The sequence below is a fragment of the Anguilla anguilla genome, chromosome 10 (genome assembly GCF_013347855.1).
Source record: "Anguilla anguilla isolate fAngAng1 chromosome 10, fAngAng1.pri, whole genome shotgun sequence".
In the NCBI taxonomy this organism is placed as follows: domain Eukaryota; kingdom Metazoa; phylum Chordata; class Actinopteri; order Anguilliformes; family Anguillidae; genus Anguilla; species Anguilla anguilla.
Genome location: NC_049210.1, coordinates 38,282,090 through 38,307,773, shown reverse-complemented (window position 1 = coordinate 38,307,773; position 25,684 = coordinate 38,282,090). Strand labels below are relative to the sequence as shown.

At 41.5% G+C, this 25,684-nt stretch overlaps 1 protein-coding gene across 2 annotated transcripts in view; it reads left to right on the top strand.

Annotated features, from left to right (window-relative positions):
* parp8 (poly (ADP-ribose) polymerase family, member 8) overlaps positions 1-25,684 on the top strand; it is a 45,034-nt gene that overhangs the window by 5,333 nt on the left and 14,017 nt on the right. The window contains exons 3-13 of one of the 2 annotated variants that reach the window (XM_035435979.1): positions 10,025-10,062; positions 11,504-11,593; positions 13,024-13,094; positions 13,703-13,771; positions 16,985-17,079; positions 21,987-22,047; positions 22,226-22,316; positions 23,248-23,314; positions 23,562-23,687; positions 24,466-25,033; positions 25,577-25,630. In XM_035435979.1, the coding sequence (XP_035291870.1) occupies positions 10,025-10,062; positions 11,504-11,593; positions 13,024-13,094; positions 13,703-13,771; positions 16,985-17,079; positions 21,987-22,047; positions 22,226-22,316; positions 23,248-23,314; positions 23,562-23,687; positions 24,466-25,033; positions 25,577-25,630 (1,330 nt within the window). The remainder of the gene's footprint in view (positions 1-10,024; positions 10,063-11,503; positions 11,594-13,023; positions 13,095-13,702; positions 13,772-16,984; positions 17,080-21,986; positions 22,048-22,225; positions 22,317-23,247; positions 23,315-23,561; positions 23,688-24,465; positions 25,034-25,576; positions 25,631-25,684) is intronic. The other variant, XM_035435980.1, reaches the window with a different exon arrangement.

Sequence of the window (25,684 nt, the reverse complement as noted above, 5' to 3'; positions counted from 1 at the left end):
ATTACATTCTTTTACAGCAATATTTTTTCCTCACACTGAGAGAGTTGTTTTTTTTTTTTTTTAGATAAATCATCAAATTCAGCTCTATACAAAAATGGTTCATGCGAAAGTTGTAAAAAAAAATAAATTGAATGGGATGGTGATGTACCGACTTCAGGCTGTATTTTGTTTCCATTTACGAGGAAAGTACTCAATTTGTGTCATCCTGGTATATCCCCGGGCCTGCGTTCAGTCACCGTACAGAAGGGAAATCACCAGTCAGGCATGCCGTGAAGTCATCGCGAAAGACGGAGACAGCGCTATGTACGACCTCCGAGCGTTCGGCGGCTAAAACCCTTTGTTGTTTTGAGGAAAACTCAACGAAGCCTGAGCTCTTACAGTCTCCCAAAAAACAGCATATTTGTGAAAAGTGCCCCTAAAGATATACCGTTGATGCTTTTGTGACTTTGACAGAGATGGTAGCTTGGGAAGGCAAGAAATTGTTGATCAGGCTTTGCTGTGTCATTAAATGGGCACATGCAGTGGGATTAGAATTAATTACACTTGGACAACTCGGTATCCTTGAAAACAAGATTGCATAGCCTCTTCTGTTGTAATTGTTAGGGGGTGGGGACAAGATTATCTGGGGTAAATAAAAAGAATGGATTTTGCGTTTTAGACAGGCCTTTTGCATTGTTTTTATCCCCCTGCATAGTTTCTGTTTCGGGTGATTATATCACACAAACGTTTTCTCTCATTTTCCATAGTTGAGATATCTCAGAAGAATAAAAGAGAAAAAACAGAACTTGTGGTTGAGACGAAGGCATTTCTGTGCTTCATTTTCAGTTAAAGGTATCTAATATTTACTCACAATGAATAACGCAGAATTTTTTTCTGCTAGTGGGCCATATCCCAGTTTGGTGTGAACCAGACCTGCACGCAAGTAGTTTAGTTCTATCTCTTTTTGGCAACCTCCAAACGGAAAATGCTGAAGACCGCCTGTTGCAGATCGTGAGATATCTCTATGGTTGTATGCTTCTGTTTTTTTTTAACTTGGTGACATTTAATCAGTGGCAGTTTTGGAAGGAAGAACCTTTCTAGATTTTGTAATTAGGCCACAAATGCAGCTGAATTTTCTTGTAGCTTTTTTTAAAAAGGTAAACAGGAAATAGAAACGAGAAGCAGTCCAAACAGCAGCTCATTTCTACTTACAAAATGGACTCAGTATGAAAATAACGGCTTGGCTGAGGCAAAGAGTTTCTGTTTCTTAGAAAGGGAAAGTTGGTAGCTCAGTCTTACTCTGACGTGTAATATACCTTTTTCTATACTGTTTATCGTAAGGTAATTTCTGCTAATTATGTTTTCAGCACATTTGATCTTTATGTGAGCCAGGAAATCCAGAAAATTATCTTAACCTTATTGAAGCAAAGCAAGTCAAGACCAAGTCTTGCTTTCAGGGAGGTGTCAGGCAGAATAAAGGACTGCAGATCATTAAAATAAAATAAAAAACAAGTATTTTACTTGATTTCATGGGTGGAAACCTATCTGCTCTGTGTACTGAATGCACAGTTCCTGTTTTGAGTGAAAATAAATGTGTCACATGCTTGGGCACCTCAACTAATGCAGCATCCCAAAAAAGACATGTCCAAACAATATAAAGTACCCATTTTTATGTTGCTTTACTACTGGAAGGTGGAAATAGTTCCCCAAGATTAAACAGGGGAGCCTCATAACAGGACAAGTTATTGTGTTTCGTAGCCAGCGCAAGTAACTAGTACATGGTTTTGGAGAGGAGTAGATCTAGGAAGTGAGTTCGTGCGTAACTACAGCTGCTGTTATTTCATTTGAAAGTTGCACATTTGAAAGGTCACCTGGGGATCATTGAGATAACTTTGCAGATCACTCACAGATGACTTGAAAAGATTTGACAGCTGTACAAGAAAAAAAAAACAGTATATAAAAAAAAATACTGTCACCCAATCAATTTGCAAAAACACGTGTTATTCTTAGAAGACATCTTGAAAGCCAAAGCACATCAGGGTGTTAAGAACCGAATGATATTTTTTGTGAATCAGCAGCATTGCCTGTCGACAGCTCATTGAGTTTTAATTCCCCTTGAATTTCACCCAATTGGTGGAATGGAGACACTTATCTTTGTAAGCAGGCAGATAAGTCCAAGTTGTTCTTTTTTATTCTCAAGCTGATTTGTCATTGTGGTGTATACGACGTAAACAACCCACTTCCTCATAACAGCGTTTGCAGAAGGGCAGGGGAGTATCAGTCCAAATTGCCTTGGAGAACACACGGGTTTTCATTTAATGATATTCAGATTTTAGAATTTATGGGGAGATACTCTTACAATTGGACATTTGACCACTGTATTGAGTAGATGTCATGTGCTAATGTTTAAATTTTTTTTTAGCTACACACTCCAGTTAAATGAACAATGAGCGTTAAAGATGTTATATTCAAAAAACTGCTAATCAAAAAATAGTTTGATTTGTCCCTGCTAAGCACAGCATTTCCCCCATCCACAGCTGGTGCCTGGTTAATCAGCGTTGCCCACTCAAGCGTTGCTTCTGCGTACGCATGCAAGCACACGCACTCGAACACACACACGCAGCAGTAAGTAGTGCTTAATTCAGAATTACTTACTTAACATATCGAACGCGGCGAAGATGAGAAACTGTAAACAATATGACGTTATTATTTGCCTCTGGCATTACCGCCCCTAATTCAATCAGGATGCATTTTTACCACCTGCGTGTACATAAATTTCCAGAGGTGAAAAATCCAGGTTCAAGTCCTATCCAGTATTTTGTTCTAATCACCTGAATTTGCTCATTAGCGCAATTCTTCAGCCAAGAGGTAGAACTGAAATCAGCTGACTGAGTTCATGGGTGGACTTTGCAGGACTTAACTATCTGACCCCAGGACTTTCCGCCACAGGAAATTGCAGTGGTTTTTCTATATCAAATGGCAAATCCAGCAGCAGGCATTAGCTGGCCGGATTAAGCTCCGCAGCAGGGCTGGCCCCTTTAAGCGAAAGCTTCTTCAGCACCTCCACGAACAGGTGGGCTGTGTGACAGGGACGATTCCTGCGGAGGCTCGGAGGAAAAGCCCTAGGAGCTCCCCTGTTTCCATGGCATTTCCATTCGGTAATGATCTGGAATTGATTTGTTGTTGCTCCGGGAGGTCAGGTCAGGATTACCGCAGATGAAATCCGTTCCTCTGGGTTTGAAGGCAGAACACGCACTGTGCGGCTCCTGCTGCCGCCGCTGCCGCTGCCACTGCTGCTGGCGGCTCGTGTTGAGTATTACCGCTAATATTAAACCACAGCCTGGGCTCTGGCAGTCGACAGTGCCTGGGTTCTATACGTTATTTGGTTGATAGAATGTGGAGGAAAAAAAGGCATACATTCTGTAAACAGGAAATAGAAATATTGCAATATTAGGCTAGCTCATGGGGGCCCTCCCTGGGGTGCGAACACTCCCTCAGTGTTCCCACACGTTCTGTGAGTAACTGTTCCACTGAGTGGGTGTTGGCAGACAGACCTGAATAGATTGTTTTTGATTGGGGTAATTTGCAGTAAATATGCTTTGTTTCGGCTCCAGCTGATGTGAATCGCTAGCCCATGTGGCTTTCGTCCCTTCTGAAGGCAGCTATGCAAACGATAAGGATTTAGCTGATAGAGCTCAAGACTAAATCCGTAAACATTCACTTGTGTGAAATCTGGCCTTTGTGACTGCGAAATGTTGGATTGCTGAGAAAAGTTCAAACCTAATTTTTTTTTACACAGGTCCAAGTTATAAGTATGGGATAATTTATAGTTTTTGAGAAAAGCTTTTACATTGCTTTTATGAGTGGGGTGATTAAACGTGTCAGTATGATTTTACAAAGACAGTCGTTTTGCCAAACCACAAATCTCTCCGCAGCTGAACATGAGATTCCCTTTTGCTGAGCCCTTGTAGCTTATCCGAGTGCAGATTTCAGTAAAGCACACTGACATTTTGGAAAAATTTCAATTCCAATTAAATTCTATCCCTTTATTGTCATTGTACCAGTACAACACAACTGAGTATTCAGCTCCTTACAGTTATGTAGCATATTGTATGTAGTATATTTCCCAAGGTTTTTGTTATAAAAACACTGCTGCCTGGCAGTGTATTTACTGACAGTGTGTGAGAGATATCCGTGTTGGCACTGCCAGGCATGTTGTATGTTCCCTGGGGAGAAAAACATATCAGATCAGTAGATCTGTGTATGTGGTTTATCCTGTAGCACCATTTAATTGAGTAATTATTTAGCATACTTAATGGTAATTAATATAAGGGATGCACAACTCCAGTCCTGCTGTTTCAGCATCTCCAGGTTTTTGTGATTTCCTTTACATCAGCAGGTAACTTAGTGAATCAGTAACTTAAACTAAACACTTAAACTAAAACTGTTGAAACACACCTAACCAGCATACACACCAGCTCTGTAGAACTGTAGCTGTGCATCCATGGTTAATATACTGGATAGTACTGACTGAAAAGAACTGCTGTTGTTGTACAGTGTGCAGAGACAAGTGCAGTATGTACACTGATTAGAACCCAGACCCATGGCTGGCTTATTTTCACTTAAAATACTGTCTCTCTTGCTGTGTCCTGTATGTCGTCTGCCCAATAGCCCCTCTTAATGAACGCCTTCCAGCCCTTTTCCCACTAGCGGCCAGGTATTTAGGTTGTAATCTTCCAGCGATGGCCGATGCGAAGCTAATGTCTCATTAGCTCCTGGAGTGCCATTGTCCGCTGGTCTCCATCAAACTCAGGCAGAAAGAGAGAGAGAGAGAAACTAAGTAACCATGCTCCGCCTCTTCAAGTACTGGACTTCAATTCCCATCATGCCCCTTGCCACTGGCTATATAATTCAGGCCCATATTCAGAATTTGGCCCATGTTAGAACACTTGAGCTCCACTAAAACATTAAACTGCCATCCCGATGATCTATCCAAGCAAAAAAAAAAAAAGAGAGAGAGAGAGAGAACGAGAGAGAGATGTTGGTTCAGTGTTGAAGGGAACCATACACGGCGAGTGCACCTCCCTGGCTCTGTGAGCCCCAGCGCGCAGCCTTCAAACAGCGCTAGCTTTCATCAGGAGGAGCTTGTCAGCACGCCACCAGATCGCTGCATTGCATACAGTACCAGGTGGGAAGGCTAAAATTAAACTGCTGACAGTTTTACACTACATAAAGCCCTTGGAGCAGTGTTACCCACTGGCATGGCTTTTAATTTAATTCTCTTAATTCAATCTGCCTGAATATATTTTCCTTGCAGATGAAAAGACATGTGCACCATCTTGTAGACCTCAATTCTTTATGTGCTCTAAATATATCAAATACAAAACATATTAAGCACAGATTATCTCCCCAATTATTCTGGAAGCATTGCTAACATATATTCTCTTTCCATACAATTAAAAAATTTAAAAGTTACTGTAATTTTTCCTTTTTCGTCCTCAACTTGGAGCTAGTCATGCTTCCCCGTTTCCCCTCTGTGGCACCCCCACGCCCCATGTGAGGAGCGCTGCAGCTGAAGTACATGAGTTCCTGCAGTGCCCTGGCTCAATCGCCGTGGATACCCTGCAGTGCATGCTAGACTGCGGGAGAGCTGGCATTCCTCAGAGCATACCTTTCGCCGAGGTTAGCCGGGATCCTGAGAAACCAGGCCTGGCTAAAGCTCAGCCTGCTCCTGGTGGGGCGAGGCTAGCTCCACTCATAGTCGCCTAATTACACCGCTGAGATACAAACCTGAGACTGTAGGACCAAAGCCTGCTTTCATTTTGACTTCGTTTAGGGTACGATTGAGGTATTCTTAAAGGAACAATGTTAAATCTTGACTCCTCCTGTCTTGTGCAGGGAACGGAAAACATTGAATCTGTGTGTTTAAGTGACTTGCCGTATTGTACTTAAATATAAACAAGGATATTATCAGTAATAATGGATTGAATTTCCCAAGGCTTCTCTTTCAAATAGACTGTTGCCCGATAGTGTGTTTGATGAGGTTGCGTAAGAGAGGAGTGTGTTGACAGAGGTTGTATGCACCCTTTGAAAAAAAAAAAAAATTAAATAAATATAATAGTCTCTGTCAGGCTTCTGTGTTTTCCAGCTAAACTAAACAAGCTTGGAAACCATCACAAACACATCACTGGTTTCCAGACCAGTAAAACTACTATGGCAGAAATTTTAATTTACCACTGGTTACTAAAGTGATTTACTTACTTTAGCCAATCAGAGATGTTCAGGAATCAGTGGTGCTGAAAACCATGGAGAACTAGCAGACACTGCAGCCTTCCATGGGATTCTGTGTCGGTAATTATATTGTATATACACACAGTATGTGTGTGTGTGTAGAATAATTGTGTGTCAGTGTCAATGTGCGTGTGATCAATGTAACACATGGCTGTGCATATGCTATAATTGTCAGAAGGCTCTAAAGCAGTTTGAAGGACATATATTGCAGCAGATAAGGCCTACCTCTCAGTGTGATGTTCAGGCTGCATTAGGGTTCCCATGGGGGGGGGGGGGGGGGTTTCTTTGCATTCCAGTCTTTGAAAGGTCCTGCAGAAGCCATTGGGCAGGAGGTGCCAGTTCTGTACTAGTGTTAATTTGTCACTCGGCTGGGGAGAGTGGAGGGGGGGAAGGGGGTCAGCCAAGCGGTCCCCAATAATGACATGCATTGCAGATCCAGGCAACCGGTAAGAGAGAGACCCTATAAAACTATGGGAATGTGTCAGAGGAGCCCGCAATTTCCCATCCTTTCCCAGTGGCACACTGTAAATCCTGCGGGTGTCAGCAGGACATGGTCACGCTCACGGCAGTATACAAAGGAATATTCAGCATAAAGCCGAACTCTCAGAAACGGCTATATTAAAGTGATCAATCTTGGGGTCCGGTGACTAGCCGACACGGGAGTGAAATATGGGGGAGGTAGAGCCAGGAGACATATTTTCTCTTACCTTTTGCTATGCATGCTGGGAATCTATAAAAAGGTCCAGGTTCTATCTAAGGAGATAAGGAGCTTTGTCCTGGAAATTGAGTAATGGATTTAGGTTAATTTCAAAGGCGTGTTTTTTCGGCTCTTAGACAATGTAATATCTCATGAATGAAAAAAAGCGTGTTGCGGAGAGAGTGAATTTTGAGCCTGGGTGGGTTTTTTTTTTCTTTCTTTCTTTTTTTTTTTTACTGGGAGCGAGAAAAGTGACTGCTGCTCGCGAACAAAAGGCGTCATTAGAGCGTGCCCACATTCTGATTCCGAGCCGCGCCGGCGCAGGTGCGAGATCAAAGGCAACGGCTCCGGCTGTCATCGTCGGCACGCTCTGGCCCCACGTGTCTGCCGCTGCTGCTGCTGCTGCTGCTGCTGCTGCAAACGCTCTGAGGATCTGTCACATTTACATGAGCGGCAGCCGCCCAAATTAAACCATCGGAGCCGTGTCACAAAACGCACGTAGCCGGCATCACTTCGCTCGTTTACCGAGGTAGTTTTCTAGCCGTCGTCTTAAAAACGTCTGCCTGCACTGCTCCTTTTAACAGTGAACGGAGTTACAACGATTAACGGTCAATACAGCCCATAACAAGCATTTCAATATTTTATTCATGTTTGTGTTTTAATTTCCCCCATCTGAAGGCTGATTTGAAGGTTGAGTTCTCCGATTCGTATTCATTATTTATTTGTTTTTACCATGGACGTGCTTTTTATGACCAAGCGTTTCATTTCAACACTGCTTCCCGTGTCCAAATACAAATTCAAAATTCCGAATCTCAGGCCAATTTATTTATTGCTTTTCATGGGTTGTGCCGGAGGGCGAACATGCCAAATGCTTCCACAAAGGCTTTACGGTCATTAAAAGATGTGAGAAAATTTGACTCAGCGTGCACAATGTAATTACTGTAGAGCTGCCCCCAACTCCCTGGGGCAGGGTGAACTTTGAATAATTTCTATTTTAAACAGTAACTGCCACTGTCACTTTCCTGCTTGAGGTTTACTAAAGTTCCTCTATGACAATGCAGAATGCTCGTGTCTATCTTAAAGTGATATCTTTAGTTTTATTCAGTTTCAGATGGGAATCAGTGCACTGTATGCTTGAAAATGTGTGTAAATACCCAAGCGCTGCTGTGGTGCTTTCCTGAAAGACCTGTACAATACCGTATTTCATATAATGCCTTGTATCAATTTCACAAAGCTCCCCTGTGTTATGGAGACCTTGTTTACTTGATTGAATGAGTAATTGAGTCAACAATTTGCCTAATTAGTTTTTTCGAATTGTTTCTAGACTGAGAAACACCTGGGGCTTTCAGGAGTTTTACAAAGCCCTTTGTGTAACTTGACATGGCCAACTTTTTGGGAGAAAAATTACAGATGTTAGCACCTGTTGTTATCTGGTCATGCTGGACGTGCACTTACATTAGTAGCTTTCTCTCTGTCAGTCTGAACCCCAAATACTGGGATTAAAGATAGCCATACATTATGTGAAAAGTTAAAATGTGTTTATTGTTTCTTACATCTATATAGGCTATATATATATATGTATATATATATATATATATATATATATATATATATATTACACATGTATCTTTATAAATACTCTTCAGTACAATATCATCTTGACAAGTGTATGTTTAGAAATTCACTTTCAGACCAAGGTATGAAGCCTTGTCAAGCAAGCAAATGTCGAACATAATTCCTTTAGATTAAACTCAGAATAACACCTGTAACTATCCTGTACGGAACATTTCATGTTAGTTGTATCTCTAAGATGAGCCAAACTAATAATAAATCAAAATTTCTTATTGATGTTTAAAAAAAAAAAAAAAATAGTCAGGAAATGTTGACAAATATCAAATGTTTTAATGGAGCCTTAAACTGGATATTCAAAATATTCTCATTAAATTTATCTGAATGTCTCCTTCCTTTATAGATCAAATGATGCGCATAGTATGCCTTCCGTGGTCTCCAAGGGGCAGACTAATTTAATTCAGCTTTGCAGCTTAAGAGTTCTAAGCCAGTGTTGAAGCTTTCATCATATTAGTCACTGAAGTGTTGTCATTTTGGATTGGAAACAAGGAGAGAAACTTGAATCATGGCAGTAATGTTGGTGGAAATGTTTTTTTTTTTGTCTGCTGCAGAACATTCTCTTCTAAGTGTGTGAACCGCAAGCTTGTTTAGAACAGTCTAACATTTGCAGTGTTTCACCAGTATGCTAATTCGAAGTGTGTATGTCAGAGCGTTTCGAGACACGTTATGGGATGAGGATCTGGAAGGAAAAAAAGGAAGACATCAGTGTTTGCAGTCTACTGTACTGTGTGACTGCTTCTGATGATCGGTTTTTTGTGTGAAAAATGTCCGATGCTACGTTAGCACTGATTGTGTTGTTAACGTTACTGTTTTCGGCCGATGCTACATTAGCACTGGCGAGGCAGAGGTACATGCATAAGGACCTTCCAGTTATATATCTTGCATTAATGGGAGAATTAGATGCTCATTACATTACTTATTACATTCAAGCATAAATAAGTCTTGCACATTTTGGTAACAGGAATAAAACATTCACATAATATTTTTATCTGTGGTGACCTCGTTGTAAAGAGAGCCCTTGCCCAGGCATTATGACAAGGATTTTTGAAGTTAAAAAATATTTACAGTAGTCTTGACACTGGTGTTAGAAACAGCACTAGAATTTTTCCTGAGTTTCTCAGCTGTTTTTCAGATGCTCTTGTGACCGTAAGACAGATATATACTCACGCGCATTCACATAAACTTGTACATCATCTCACACAATTTAGCCATATCTCAGCATTTGGTGAGTACATAGTTATAATGTGCCAGTCATGGAGAACATTGTCAGCGAGTGAGAATGATAAGTCAATCGATTGTAATATCCCTTTAGTGTTTCATGCAGTTTGTCCATTGCCTGAAGGTCTTGGGGGTATCAGATTCAAAATGTTACAAGTACATTTTTTTTCAGACATTGCAGACTAATCATTATTTTTTTTGTTCTTTCAGGGTGTCCTATTCTGTGCACGTCTCGGAAGATTATCCAGGTAGGCTTTCTGTGCGTAGGCCAACACCTGTGTGTAATGCGTTTCTGTTTTCCAGCTATAAGGATATATGCACATCAGTAAACAGTGTTATAGGTTTTTATTCTATATATTCTATAAGGTTTTTGAGTCTTGTTCTCGCTTATGAATTTAGCACACTTCCTATTCTCTAAAACTTATCTAAAGCGTCAATGCAGAAATAGAAACAATTCTTTATTATTTTAATACTCCTTTTTCTGCATCTATTTTCGTACATTATTGGCCATTGTTGTTATACTTTTGCATTTTATTTTTCTCTCCAAATGACAACGCCATTTATAAAATAGGCTAAATAACAAATAAAATATCGGTATTTAATATTAATTTTGTGATCACTGTTATGTGAAACCATAGAGGCTTGCTCCACAATAAATTGTATTAATTATTTCCTTTTAACAGATGTTATTAATTACAGTAAATTAAATGTCCACAGGATGCTTAAAACCCACTCTAGGCCGTCTAAGGATCCTGACAGAACCACAGGATTTGGCACACTGTCATGCTATCGATTTTACTGAAACACCCTTTCTGCAGTTTGGCCAATATAGCAGCTGTTCCCTCAGATGCTAATTGAATCATTGAGTCATCAGGCAGAATTATGCTGGTGGGAAGGCTGCTTAAGGACGAGGCATACAAGGGCTCCTTTTAAAAATGACTTTATTCCCTGCGACGAGATTCTTAGTAATCTTAAAGTGTTGCAATCATGAATCATCACATTAAAAAAAGACAATGGCCTTCGAACATAAAGTTGAACTCAAAAACAGCCGTAATTACATTCACTTGTGTCAGAAAGCTCTCAGGGAATTTTATTAAACAATTAAGTAGATGAGGGTGAAAATAATCAATGAACGCAAGGATATATCTCAGCTCAGTATAAGTATTTTAAATAGTTTACCGTGGAAACCTGTAGATTTTGCAGTTTGTGCTCGGGAAAAGTTTTTCACATGTGCATGGTAAATTTCGTCTAGGTGCTCTTTTCTGTGCTAGAGAGGAATTTGTCACTGTTCTCAACACCGTATTTGTACCAAAATAGCAGGATGTTTTTCCCATGTGGGAATCAGTTAATGGGGAGGGGAAGTGCCTGAAGATGGAATTAGCATAGCCTGCTTTACTCCACAGTGTCAGGCTGACAGGGAGAGAGGTTGAGAACAAGGCAAATATCAAAAGTGGAATAATTTGGAAATCACGGATATAGTTGACCTTTCGCAACCAAAGAACCGCTGATTGTTTAAGGGGCTGTGTTTTTATTACATGAATTAAGCCGTGCCTTCTTACTGAAAAGGGTAGCCTGTGAAAGTGGATGGGAGCTGTGTCCATTTTGTGCCTTTAGAAAGAACGCTCAAATGTAAATTATTACTTGTAACAAATTGTGTGTATTGTTATGCGTGATGACTTCTCTTTGCAGACAACACCTACGTGTCTAATTCCGAAAATGACGATGACGTCTTAGTTACGAGAGATCCTATTCCTGTCATTTTCCACAGAGTATCAACAGGTAAGCTAGTTGATGGCAACAACGTGCATTTCAAGAACTTGTTTTGTGTTGCAGTCCTGTGGACATCTTTATCTTCAACCTGCATGAATTGTATTGAGAAAAATGTTAGCTTTTAATCTAGAGGTTGGCGTAAAGAAACCTGTAGGAGAAGCAGGTGAGAATTCCCCATGTTTTAGTACGTGTGGTCACCCCTTAAGAAGTTCAGACGACGAGACAAGAACAGCAATCTAATACCCGTCTGTTCTCTTTTCCCTCTCGCAAATTATTCCCGTGTTTATCTTTGTTCATATACTGTCTGCAGTAAAATAAGTGTTGACACCAGAGGCGAAGAATCCAATAACTAATAAGCAAGTCTGCATAATACGCAGTCGGCAGGGCCTGAAGTGGACTCCACTTGCTAATTTCGAAAGCATTTTGTCACAGACACACTGTTGACTTCTCTGTTAAAAAAAGTGTAATCTTTTTTTTCCTCCCCTAATTTTTACGGTCTCAGCAGTACAGCTGTATTTCACCTAAAGCCTTCTGCCTGGGGCAGTCCTCCTCCTCCTGGACTCCTAGAGGGCACTGTATGTGCTGGTTTTAGCACAAAATGGGTTCGGTTAATCAGAGCCAACAGAGCTGTTACTCCATTTTATGGCTCTTTACTCTTGTCCGCTATAAATGATCTGTCGGAGAAATTTGTAGGTGGCCAGGTATTTTATGCCACAAAAATAAAAGTAAAGGTATTTCTTAATTTATTACGTTACATTACAGGCATTTAGCAGACGCTCTTATCCAGAGCGACTTACACAACTTTTACATTGCATTCATTTATACAGCTGGATAAATACTGAAACAATGCAAGCAATGTTAAGTACTTTGCTCAAGGGTACAACGGCAGTGTCCTGCTGGGGAATTGAACCTGGGTTACAAGCCCAGTTCCTTACCCGTTACACTACACTGCCACTCCATCAGACCATGAGGGCTAATTTATGTGGACTAATTTATTTGTGCCTCTTTGGTTGATAAAGAGTACATGCAAACAAAGAAAAAAAAAAAAGATTGAAATGAATTGTTCAATTAATTTTTAGTGCTTAGAGCAATTACATGATTAAGCTTAATGAGCGGAGACTCTGCAGGTGTTACATGAACAAGTGGCATTGTTTTTTTTTATTTGTAGCAGCACACACATATTTTATACATTTCTTCTGCTCTGAACTTAGATCAGGTACAGTGCATGTGACATGTCTGATCAGTGTTATGAATAAAAAGTGTCCAGCCAAGTAATTATTAATTGTTGGAAGTTGGAACTAACTTCGGCAGTCCAATATGAGTAATACTCCATAGGAAAGGTGGTTTAAAGGTTAAAAATGGGATTGTTTTGTATGACAATTTTTTTTAGTTGGTACAAAAGCATACTAAGGTCATTGCCAAACTTTTACTATCAACAGAAATTAGAATAAACAATGATGCCACCAGCTGCCTGTCCATCAAATCAAAGCTTCATATTGATAAAAACCAGGTAAGACATGTCCCACAATTCATCTTTTGTGATATACATGTATATCACAGTTTCTGCTAATTACTGTTATGTGAATCTCACTACATTTCCAAAAGTATGTAAAGAGTATTTCACGGCTATTTCACCAAAACCCATTGCTAAAAAAAGGTGCATAAGAACGCGCATACAGCCATGCAATCTGCACTGACAAACATTGGCGGTAGAACGGGTTGTACTGAAGAGCTCAGTGACTTTCAACATGGCACTGTCATAGGATGCCACCTTTCCAACAAGTCAGTTATTAAAAGATGAACCTAGAAGGTGTGATGTAATAAAACGGAAGATGTGCTCAACCAGCCAAAATCCTTAGGGAGTTCTCAGTGTTATTGCAGCTAACTGAAGACATTTTTCATTGGAGACCAGGATTATGGTGCCCATCATTTGAATCCTTGTGAAAGGGAATATTTATGTATTGCCCAAAATATAGACTGTCTGTTGAAGTGTAACTCGTGCGTTGTAGAACCCACTTGAAAACGAGATAAGGGGCTTATCTTGCTAATAAATAATATAAATTTCAAATAATATTTGTGCCAGGAATGGGAAAGTGACAGCTGTCTTTCGCCTTTTAGTGTCATTCCACCATAGAGGAGGATTCGGAAGGGGACAATGACTCCGAGGAGTTCTATTATGGTGGGCAGGTGAGTGGGTGGTGCCGAACACAGCCAGGAAATGAATCAACTCCGTTTCCCGATCCTGATTTTTTCCGGCAAATTGCTAAATAATATTAAATGATTCTGTTGTCGAGTGAGGCATGCTTTATCAACGTCAACAAATGCATGTACTTACATCGACTTTCTCATCAACAATTTAGAGCAATTGGCAGAAGCGTAAATAAGAAATGACACTAACAGCCTGTTAATGAAAGCTTGATGCTTTCATTGTGTAATAATTGCTGCCTTCCCACAACCTGGGAAGAAAGCGCTTACATTTGTATCTGTGTAAACACCTGCTGAAACAAATCAAGGATGTTTTCACTGCTATTTATGCTATTTATACGTATCTGCAAATATGACTATGACAACAATTTATGAATCTGAAAACTGGAAATACTAACAAATAGCACATTTATTTTTTTGTTTTTGCCTCATGCAACGATCAGTGCTATTGGTGTGCTTCTTGCCATTTATTTTTGTTGGATCTTTACCCCCAGATTTCGGCCATGACCCCAGTGACATATTGACTTCAACTATATTTTAATTATGTTGCAAGTCAATGTTGATATAATCATTTTGTCAAAATTGACCTTGTTGTGTAATCTTTATTAATATTTTTGCAGTGCATTAAATAAAACCGACCTTAGTTCTCTAGGCAAATTAAAATGTGTAACAGACTGTGTTCCGTCCTTAATTGGATACTATTGTGATCTAATTTAGGAATTTCTAAGCGTAATCAATATTACTGCAAATCTGTGCTTAAAGTGTTGTACTGTAATGCGTACCTGTGTAAAAATGTCAAGTTTGTGTCTTTCACATCTCATCTGCTCTGATTAAGCTTCTATTCATCATAGAATATCTCAGGAATGTCTGATTGCAGGTGTTGTTCTCATATTGACTGAGGGTAATTTTCTGGCAAGTGTCAGTACAATCATTATTATAATTTTTTTCACGTGAAATGATATGCCACATATCACAGTACATGCAACTATTGGTGGCATTGGATTACTTTCCTTTACAGGGAAAAGAAAGGAAGTTTTGGCTATTCACTCAAATTGTACCCCAGATCATAAGATCTTATCATTCTTAATGTGAATGATAAATTACATTTTCACTGAAGCAACATGTGGTGCTTATCAAAATCACATTATACAATTTCCAGACCAAAACAAAAATACAAATATTTGGAAATGCCTGTCTGGTTCAGAATTTAGCAAGGTAAAAGCTGTTTATTTGCACCAAGGTAAACTCACTGTAGAACCTGATTAAACAGTAATGTTCTCTAAAACTGCAGTGTCAACCCCAAGGCCTTTGGAAGTTTGCTGCTCCCTGCCTGTTAGCCTGCAGATTTTACAGTATGCTGAGAGGGCTAAAAAATGATTTCTGTCACATCGCTACCTGAGCATGCCGACTTTTTATTTCATGGAAAATGACCCAGGAGAAGTCAGGGACAGAAATGTGCTCTTAAATTTTTTTTTTTATAGAAAAAAAAGGATGGGATAAAATACTTTCCTGGGAAGAAAAGAAAAAGAAAGAAAAAAACTTTCTGGAACTTTAGCCGGTTCAAAGAAGCGGGTGACTCATTCTTTGCTGTGGTTGTTTCCAAGCAAAATGATTGGTCTGTAATTCATATCAGCTGGGTTTCCTCTCCGGAATAATATGCCAATCCCGTTGAACAATGCCAAAAAAATCCATTAACAATGACTGAACTCAGCCTGCCCTGCGTTGCCCCAGACGGAATAATTTTTACTTGATTAATTTATATTCCACAGCACTATATTTACAGTTTATCCAACCCTGCCGGTGAATTTTAATTTGCTAACACATATTGCTAAGGCAACCTGCTCTTACTGTAATTGCATGTTATGTGTAAAGTGCTTATACTGTACATTAACGCAGAGATCTATACCACACATCCGAATCTGCTGGCTGTCGGTCATGCATTATGGATGGCGGTGACACAACTGGACCATAGTCTGGCTTAGGCAACCAACCCCAAGTGCTTCTAACCACAGGAATGGCATAGGCGAAAGTCTCACGATGACTGAGTTTTGATTTGTCAGGCATTCTTACCTCAATGTTGCACTAGGGTTGAAGTTTGCAGAGACGTAGATGTTCAAACAGGGCCGTGTCCAATGGGGTGGCCAGGGTGGCACTGACCACCTCTGTAATTTGATTGGCCAGCCCAGGCGCTACCCTTATGTTTCCACCTTTTTTAGCGCATTATCACTAGCTAATATAACTGTCGGCGATACTGTGCCGCCTTCTTACTGAGTCTGAAACCCCCCTGGTCACCCCATGAAGAAAATGCACACCTATAAATACCCATGTGTGGGTGACGGTGAGGGTCGGTTGGACAGGAATGGCCTGTAGGATGTGCCCCCTCTCCCCCCCACTCACCTCCCCCCCCCCCCCCCCCCCCTTCTGGCACAGAGCCTCATGATTAATGCACATTGGCTTTGAATCAGAGGTCATTTGTCACATAAGAGAGAGGGAGACATCTCAATGCCCGCCCGAGTGAGAGAATGGAAGAGCGCGCGCTGATGCACATTAGATTTTAATTAAAGGCGGAATGAGGGCATTAGCAGCGATTCTAATGGTGTGCAGCGTCTTGCGCGGTATGCGTTTACGCCGTTGCATACTGAAGGCAGAACTTCCACTGCTGAAGGCCGCCGCGCCAGCGTTCCCAATCAGGATTTTAACGGGGCGCTCTAGGAGCCAAAGCCCAGGCAGAAATGGAATGGGTATTTAAAACGTGTGTGTAGTTAAATGCCGCAGATAGCATCTCCGCAGGCCAGGCTCTCTGTAACGTTCCTAAATGCCCGTCGTCTTCTCCATATGATGGGTTTTGACGATGGGGGAGATTAAAACTCTTTTCGCCGTTCAGGTGCAGTTTCTCCGCCTGCATTCCGAATAGCATTCCGGGGCTGAGTTTGGACAGGAATACTGATCAGTCATGCTCCGCGTGTCTCCCTGGAAATCCCCGAACTCAGATCCCATAAATCGCCCGCCCCCAAAGCCCGCCGCCTCCTCACTCAGCCCACAGATTCTGCTCCTGCTTTTTTACTCATCGGTCTGAACAGGAGGTGAAGGGCATGGGATCAGGAAAGGGCTCCGGTAGAATCACGGAAGCCAGACGCACGGCATTGTGGGTCGTCGCCGCCGGCCAGCTGATCCCGTTGCTCTCTCTTCCGATAGGTGAACTACGACGGGGAGCTCCACAAGCACGCGCAGCTGGAGGCCGACCTGGCAGCAGTGCGGGAGTTGTATGGACCTCACGCAGTATCTCTCAGGTAAAGGAGAAACAGAGCCCACCCCCCCTCCTTCCATCTCTCTCTCTCTCCCTTTCTCTGTTGTTCTCTGGGATTATATCCAATGGATTGGGGAAATCTATATTTTTCATCATAGGACAACCATAAGAGGCTGACAATAGCCTGCCAGAGTTCTGCACTATTTTAGGGAGATGTCCTTTGAAGCACTGAAGCATAACACACATCTCATGAATATTCTGTGTTGGGGAATGGAATTCATATGCTTTCAGTATATTATGCTCTAGATATTTAACCCTTTCAAGAGTAGTTTCTTTGGAATGTCTAAGTGTTTTAGAACTCATGACTTTCAAATACCAGTAGTGATTGTTACATCAGCATTAGAATCTTCAGTTAAGAACATTCTAACCACGTTTTTGTGATCGCACACCTTCAAGGGTTAAGAGCCATTCTAGCAAGGTGTCATCAACGACTTAAGGAAGGGATAACTTTCCCTGTGGCAGATGGCGTAGCATTTGTTGGTTTGGATTCCATCACGAGGCCACTGTGAACCGTGGCGAGGGTGGATTTAGTCATTGCCGTCTCTGAAGCCGCGATATCGGAGGTGGTTTGGGCACTGTGGAAATCTGTCACTGAAAATCGATTCCCTTGCTTGTCGGAGCCACGATATGATTCAGTGTACTGCATCAGCCTACAAAACAGATTATTCCTGACACATTAAATGTCAGGGGCGTGCATATCGGCGCCTTAAAGAGACGGAGCGTGATAGCCTTCAACAGTGCGGTTACCCCTTTTCGTTCTGCGCTCGCAACGCACATTGCACTGCGGAAATAAAAATAGGAAAGAAAACAAAGCGGCGAACCTATGAGCCGCGCAGACCCATGCTTGTTGGCGCTTCAGTGTAGCACCGATAATAGCGCTCTAATGATTCGGTTCCCATCTAGCAGCGTAGAGATGCTCACGTGTGGTAGGCGGCCCCCGTCAGCACGTCTTCCACCCGAGGACTGAACGCCACTCCTGGGAAGGAGAGCGTCTAAAGTGCATCTCAATCCTGCAGCGAAATCACCGCGATTCATAATTTACTGCGACCGCTCCGTAGGAATTACGGCGGCGGTGGCGGCGGCGGCGGCGGCGTCGGCTCGGCCGTTTTTTGGAAAGGTCCTGGCGCTACCAGCCGCGGAATATGATGTAGTGCCCGATAACCCGCTGCTTCGTTCCCACGCCTGGCCAGTCAGTGGCGTTCCCCCCGACGATTCGTCACGGAGATGGATGGGCAGGCCTCTGGGCCCCCCTCGCGGTCTCTACCTTAGCAACCTTTTACGGAGGATGATTTATGCGTCGTGGCGCGTCGAGTCGCGCCACCGCGTTAACCTCCGAGCTTTTTGCGTGGGGGGGGGGCGGGGGGGCTGGTCGAGCTCGCTTCGCGTCAGCGCGAACGCGTCACCGCTCGTCGTTCGACGCTCTAGCGAGGAGGAGGGGAGCTCCACCGGCTCCCGGGCTCTCGCTTCGTCTCAATCTGTCCCCGGCAGGAGATGGACCGTCCTTTACTGTAAACGCGGCCTGCCAAACGAGCACCTGACGCCAATCTGCTGAGCTTCCAGAACGTTCTCGCTAACGAGGCTCTGATTGCTCTGGCGCCCCGCCTCGAATGGGAACGGACACGCGGAGGTTCTCCGTCTCTCCGCGGAGCCGTGGCGGACGACCAGCCCTCCGTCACCGTTACAACTTTGCGGCCCGTTAAGCTTTGGAGCAAAACGCGCTCGGTGCAAGCAGCTAGCACGGGCTCATGACTTGCTTATGAAACCGCATGTTAAAGATCTGAGCTTTCATCAGTCAGAGACATCAGTTATCCCTGGGTCAGGTATACTCACAAATGCATTACTGCTGTGGTTCTGCTAACATGTGCAAATATGTTAATGATTTGTTACATTTCAGATTATTAAAACTTAGTAATACATTCTTTGTTGATGAATCTACATTTGCCTATTTTAAACTGATAAATATATTTCTCTCCTACATGATTAATCATTATGTGATTTCTCACCTATGAGTAAGGAATTCATACTATGAATATCATAGGCTAAATATAAGAGTAACCCACTGTTACTCTGTTACACTGTTACTGTAAAACAATATCTTGCATATACAGTTTTATTTAATGCTGATTACAATCATTTGCTCTTTTGGAAAGATTGAATTAGGAAAAGATTTGCGATAGAAATATCATAGACCTCCCGAGGGTGTGACTTTGATACTCATATTTCAAAGCAAGCATACATAGACATTTTACACTTGACCATACCTCCAGCTTACATTCAAGGTGGTTTGAGTTCTCTGTGTTGAAGTTTGTGCTCAAGTACTTTCTTGAAAGTAACATCAACAAACTGTTGTAATTTCCCTAAATGAAATTGTTTTCCACCACGTGTGTCAAGTAAATAGATGATGGCCACGCAGAATGGGAGAATGGGTTGTTAAAGGGAAGCCTGGAATATTCTCTTGGCTAAAACTGCATTAAAGCAGGCCACAGCACATGACATTTGATTATGCTCAGTTTGGGCTTGTTTGACATTCAAAGGTTTCTTGGGCTGGGGGGTTGGGGAGAGTCAAAAAAAAGGCTGACATGTTCAATACTAATGACTTTCAGGAGGACATGCAATGAATGTCAAATACAAATTAGACGTGTTCAGAGGAGAAGTAAATGTAAAATATTGATATGCTTATTTAAATCCCTGAGGTACCCTTTCAGAAGCTATACAACAGATATGGAACTTTTTTTATGTGAAATCACATCATTGCCTAAATAATCTATTAGTCTATCCAAAACATAGCCCAGTAAGTCAACATTTGCCAATAATTCTAATTAAGAATTAAAAGCAATAATAATTGTTTTATCCATTCTATTGTGAAATGAACTTTGAGAAGGAAAAAGTGTTAAAAATGCGTGTATACAGTTAAAAACAAAAAAATTGGGACAGTGATACAATTTTTGGTGTTTTGGCTGTGTACTCCGGCACACTGAATTTGAAATGAAACTATGAATATGACATTGACGTGCAGACTGTTGGCTTCAATCTGAGGGTATTTAGATCCATATCGGGAGATCCACGTAGGAATAACAGCCCTTTTCATACGTAGTCCACCATTTTAGCTTGTGGTTAATATAAGCATCCGTATTTACCTCATCATGCATCCTATATTTTCATCATATTTTCATCTTTTCATCATTTTATGAAGATATCGAAGACACTAGCCCACTGAAGTACAAAAGTTAACAGTTCATACCTAATGAGAAGTTAAGTGTTTTTCTACATTGAACAGATTTAGCTAAATTTCAGTTGGATATTAAATCTCAGGTACATGGGGCTTAGTCATCTAAATTTGTGTGAAATATATCCAAATGAAAAGAGGATTACTGTTTTAAAGAACCCAGCTTCGCAGACACTTCTGTTGTTAAGGAGTGGTAGGTAACCATGGTGACAGTGGGCTCTGGGTGTTTCGACGGTCATCATGGTGGCTTTATAAAAAATGAATGCATGGAGTGAATTTAAGAGAGACACTGCTGTCGAGGGCCAGTAATCTCTTCATAATGAGCCTAATACAAGTCCTTGCATCTCATTAAACATGATCTTTTACTCGGTTTCTTTTGAAAACGAAAGTTGCTATGTAAACAATTCATACACAGTAAAATGTCCTGTGGTAATTCAGCTCTAACAAAGTATATATGGTCCTGCTCCGGACCAGAACAGGACCATACTTACTCTGTAAGAGTTGATTTAACACTGCACATTTTACGGTGTAGACAGATCCTAGGTCTTAAATGGGTAGACATACTTTTCTAATTGCGTTGGTTCCTGGGCTCATGTTACCTTTTCTTAGGTGTTATATATTCAATTATGCCTTAAATAGTCATTATTCTCAGTTTTCATTCGTCCTCATTAAAATTGCTTCCCGTGGTTTTATACCCTACATTCCATTCAATGTAATAACTGCAACCTTGGGCATTGTCCAGAGATCAATTTCTTTCTATTAGATATCATACATTACAGTACCCAGGAGGGAAATTGTACTGTACAATGACTATATGCAGACATAATTTATGCATGTCATATGATATTGTCTAATGAGTTGTGAACATATTTGAAAATCTTCCTCAATCCCCAGTTGTATTTCTTCAGATAATTTACCATTGCTTTTTAAAAATACTAATTTATTCTCCAGTGACTTGTCATATTCATAACATGCAGCCAAGCATAATTATACTGTGAGAATTCATCAGTGGCTCAGGTGTAGACAGATCAGCGCAGAGATTGCAGTTGGTGATACATTTAAACATCTTTCATTACTTTAGTCGGAAAAAATGTAATGTTTTGGATTCCCTGGTAATTTTGAATTAGAACTAATTCGGTGAGAAATTACAAGATTAACACTTCTATCGTTTTATGCTGGACATATCTTTTTAAGCATGTATTCTTGAAAATCTCCCGATTCTTTTCAAGGCTCAGTTACTTGTGTTTTCTAAAATTTGAAATTCTTTCAGCTTGGATGAAGTGTATATCATTTTCAAATATTTTGAGTGTAGAACTCTTTGGACTGCAATCCCATGTTACAGCTTGTACAATTTGAAGTTAGAAGATGATCCATGACCTTTGCCCCCGTGACCCCCTTCAGTGTTAAATCACCCACTTAGTCCTTCCGAGCTGTCAGCAACTCCTGCTCCTTTAAATCCTGGACTTCTGAAAGCTTTACTGTCCACATTACATACAGCACTCCTGAACCTTGGAACACAGTTTAATGTTAGCAGTCACATTAAAAATGTAAAGCATGTAGTTAATATATTGGTGCATTTTTTAGTGTCTATTTGCTGTACCCATTTGAATGCCCAGTGTAAGATTCCATGGCATCTACACTCAGTGTTCTCTTCTGTTTCATAGGGAATACGGTGCAATCGATGATGTTGACATTGATTTACACATCGATGTCAGTTTCCTGGACGTAAGTATTATAAGTTCATATTTCCTTGTGCAAAATTAAGATTGTAGCAGATACTGAACTACAGGTCCTGTCAGCAGTGATCTTTCTTGCCCTTAAATACTGTATCTTAATCTTAGTTTTTTTTACATTTTTATGATGTACATTGGCGTGTTTTTATGTTTGTTTTTTTTCTCCTCAGGAGGAAATAGCTCACGCATGGGATGTGATCAGGAGGGAGCCGGTCATTATACGTCTGCACTGTTCGCTCACACAATACCTGAACGGACCAGGTCAGTGTTTTCCTACCTGGTTGTTACAATACACTTTACATTACATTTATATCACATTTATTTGACAGACGCTTCTATCCAACTGGAACAACTACAAAACCCCGGTCCGATAAGGTACAATACTGACTATGTAACAGCTATCCAGACATGAACATCAAGGCCAGTTCACACAGTAAGAATAGGCAAGGACAGAAACTTATGGTAAGTCAAACTAGGGGGCATGACGACAAGTTACAACATCAAGATAACTGTTCAAGTGCAATATAAGTGCTGGGTGGCGATACAAGTGTAACATGAAAGTGCTAGAGGATAGAAGGATACAAGTGATAAGAGTGGTCCTAGATTGGGAGTGCCCTGCAGAGTAGTGATAGATAGTCCAGGTACAGTCTGAAGAGCTGTGTCTTCAGAGCACTGTGGAAAATGGGAAGGGACCGAGTGTATAATAGAGGAAGGGCTCCAGGCTACCTGCTCCTGCTTCAATAAAATTGTGTCCTAAGCTAATAAGCTATATAACGCTTGGTCAAAACAGTGGGGTATAGGGCTCTTGAGAAGTTCACATGGAAAATGCCCTACAGTGTAGACATCTTTACCAAATATAGAAAGTCATCGATTAATTAATGAACTGATTAATTGCTCCCATGTTGAAAGTTTTCAGGGGTCAGGGATTTGCGTTTGTCTTGGCAGCATCCATCCATTGTTCTGCAGACGTGTAATTAAAAAGATTGCTTAGCTTTTAAGATTTCACACAGATACATATTAATCTGCTACCAGGAGCTCATTTCTCAATGTAAAACACAACCAGTAGCTCCGTCCCTGTGTGGAAGTGCAGGCACAGTAAAAGAGCACTTAATACAATGGATCCACAATGCTGAGTTTTCAGTTTGCATTACTCCAGACATGGTAAGGAATAAATGTATGTTTGTGTTTTCAGTACCAACAGTCGATGTGTTCCAAGTGTCTACCAAAGACCGGTTTGGGCTTGGGCATCAGCTGAAAAAGTAAGTTTATAATATTATTAGCATTTTTCTGTCCATAAAAAGATTGGTTGATATTTTAGAATAGAAAAAATACAAAAGGGATTTATTTATGGAACTCATATGAAAACGTAGAACATTTCCGCTGCTGAATGTATTCGTTGTACTGTTGTAAAACAATATTTATTCGTACCGTAACATAGAATTGATTGGATCAGTTGATATATTCTATTGTTTTGCTGTATTGGGAAATGTCCCTCTTGTTTGACAGGATCATGCAGACATTTGTCACGCAGCAATGGAAACAGAGTAAAGAGAAACTCAACTGCGCTTACAGCAAAAAACAGTCGGATAAGAAGGTGAAATCTCCACTGCACATCTTTTCAACGCTTCGCAGGTAAAGGAAGCAACGTTCAACTTTATGGATTTAAGTACTACGTTATATATCGATGTTTAAGTGTATATCTGACTAAAAATATATACAGTATGTTCATATATTCAGACAGGCATTTTTCTAAACCTTCTGTGAACCTCAAGCCTCACGCATTAAAGACTAATATCATCCTCACACACCCAGCACCTAAAATGTCACGCAGTGAAATCAGATCAATCGTGATAGCTATCCAGCAACTCTGATGCCAGATTTGGTTATTTTTTAAATGTCACAGGCCATGCCACCCCCTCTACCTCCAACAAAAAAAACAAAACAAAAAAACCTTATCCCACTGCCTCAACAAGCATCACATTGTTGTGAAACATGCTTTTTTCCCCCCACTACTTGATGGAACCAGTTCTTGTAAAAATCACAAACTATAACCTAGTGCTCCACTTTGGCCTAGTTTTAGCAGTAAATCTGTGCAGTTCTTACACTGTAACCTTGGATACCACTTTGCCCAAGTGTTAGCGGAAAATCAGGAGCCGCTCTTACACTATAGCCTTGTGAACCACTTTTCCCAAGTGTTAGCGGTAAATCTGTGGAAGTTCTTACACTGTAAACTTGTGAAACACCTTGCCCAAGTGTTAGCGATAAATCTGCTGTGGTTCTTACACAATAGCCTTGTGAACCACTTTGCTCAAGTGTTAGCGGTAAATCTGCGGTAGTTATTACAATATAGCATTGTGAACCACTTTGCTCAATTGTTAGCAGTAAATTTGTTCTTACTTCCTGATTTCAGATCCCCGAGTTACCCTCCTCCCGGATGTGGAAAGAGCAAAAAGAAGTTGAAGCCGGAGCAGGACGGCGTGTCCAAGTCCCATAAACTTTTGCGCAGGACTTGTTCCAGCACGGTTAAGGTCGATGACGGCTGCGCCAACAAGCCCCACAAGATCCTGGGCCGCTCCCTGTCCAGCGACCCTCGGGCGGAGCAGGCCCTGTCCCTAAAACCCCACAAACTGCTGACCCGGCCCTGCCCGGCCTCCGTCAAGCCCGACGACTGTGCCTCTCTGAAGCCCCACAAGCTCCTGCCCCGCGCATGCGACCACGGCGGAGGCGGCGGCGGGGGCGGCTCCCTGAAGCCCCACCGCCTTCTGAGCCGCTCCTGTTCCGGAACCATCCGGACCGAGGAGCTGGATGGCCTCAAGCACCACAAGCTGCTGAGCAGGTCCTACTCCAGCAGCACCAAGCTGGGCAAGGCGGACCTCTTCAAGGAGCCCGCCTCCGAGGGCCGACGCCTCTCTCTAACCTCAGGGCTTATCGGGATCCTCGCCCCATCGCTGTCTGCCCCGCCCATGGTAATCCAGCCGGTAAATGTGTTCTGCTCTTAGGCCTGCCAATCAAAGCTCTGTCTAGTTCATTGGTTCATCTACAGACATTGGCAAGCAACAGAAAAGCATGTGCTAAATTCTTTTCCCCAAACTTATTATAGCACAATGCAGGTTTGGCTCGTTGCCATTTTGGTTTGAATTCAAATGGTTCAGTTTCAGTGACCAGATGTCCTCTCTTTCAGCTCCAGGTCTGAGTTTCAGAACCTCTTATTTTATGTTTATTTGAAGATGTATTTAAATTTGGTACATTTTTAGGAAATGATCATGAAAAACATGTCTGCTGGTAGGCAGGGCACCTGCAGGTACCCCTGATTATGTAAAGAACAATCGGCTTTGTGTAACATTACACATAACTCTGCTGCAGTTATGTGTAATGTGGTGATGCATCGTGGGATATCCCATATTTGAGAATACATTTTATCTAAGTAGATCAACAGAACATTTTAAACTCATCCTGGTGATATTTGTGTGATATGCATAGCGTCAAACATCACATTAACATTTGTTTTCCTCCCTGGGTAGCCAAACAATGGTGCAAAGTCAACACCAGTAAGAGATCGAGGCTTCCTCGTCCAGGTAAGGCATGCCTTCTTAAGCTTAAAGAGCATTTTATGTACCGCATATCGTGAT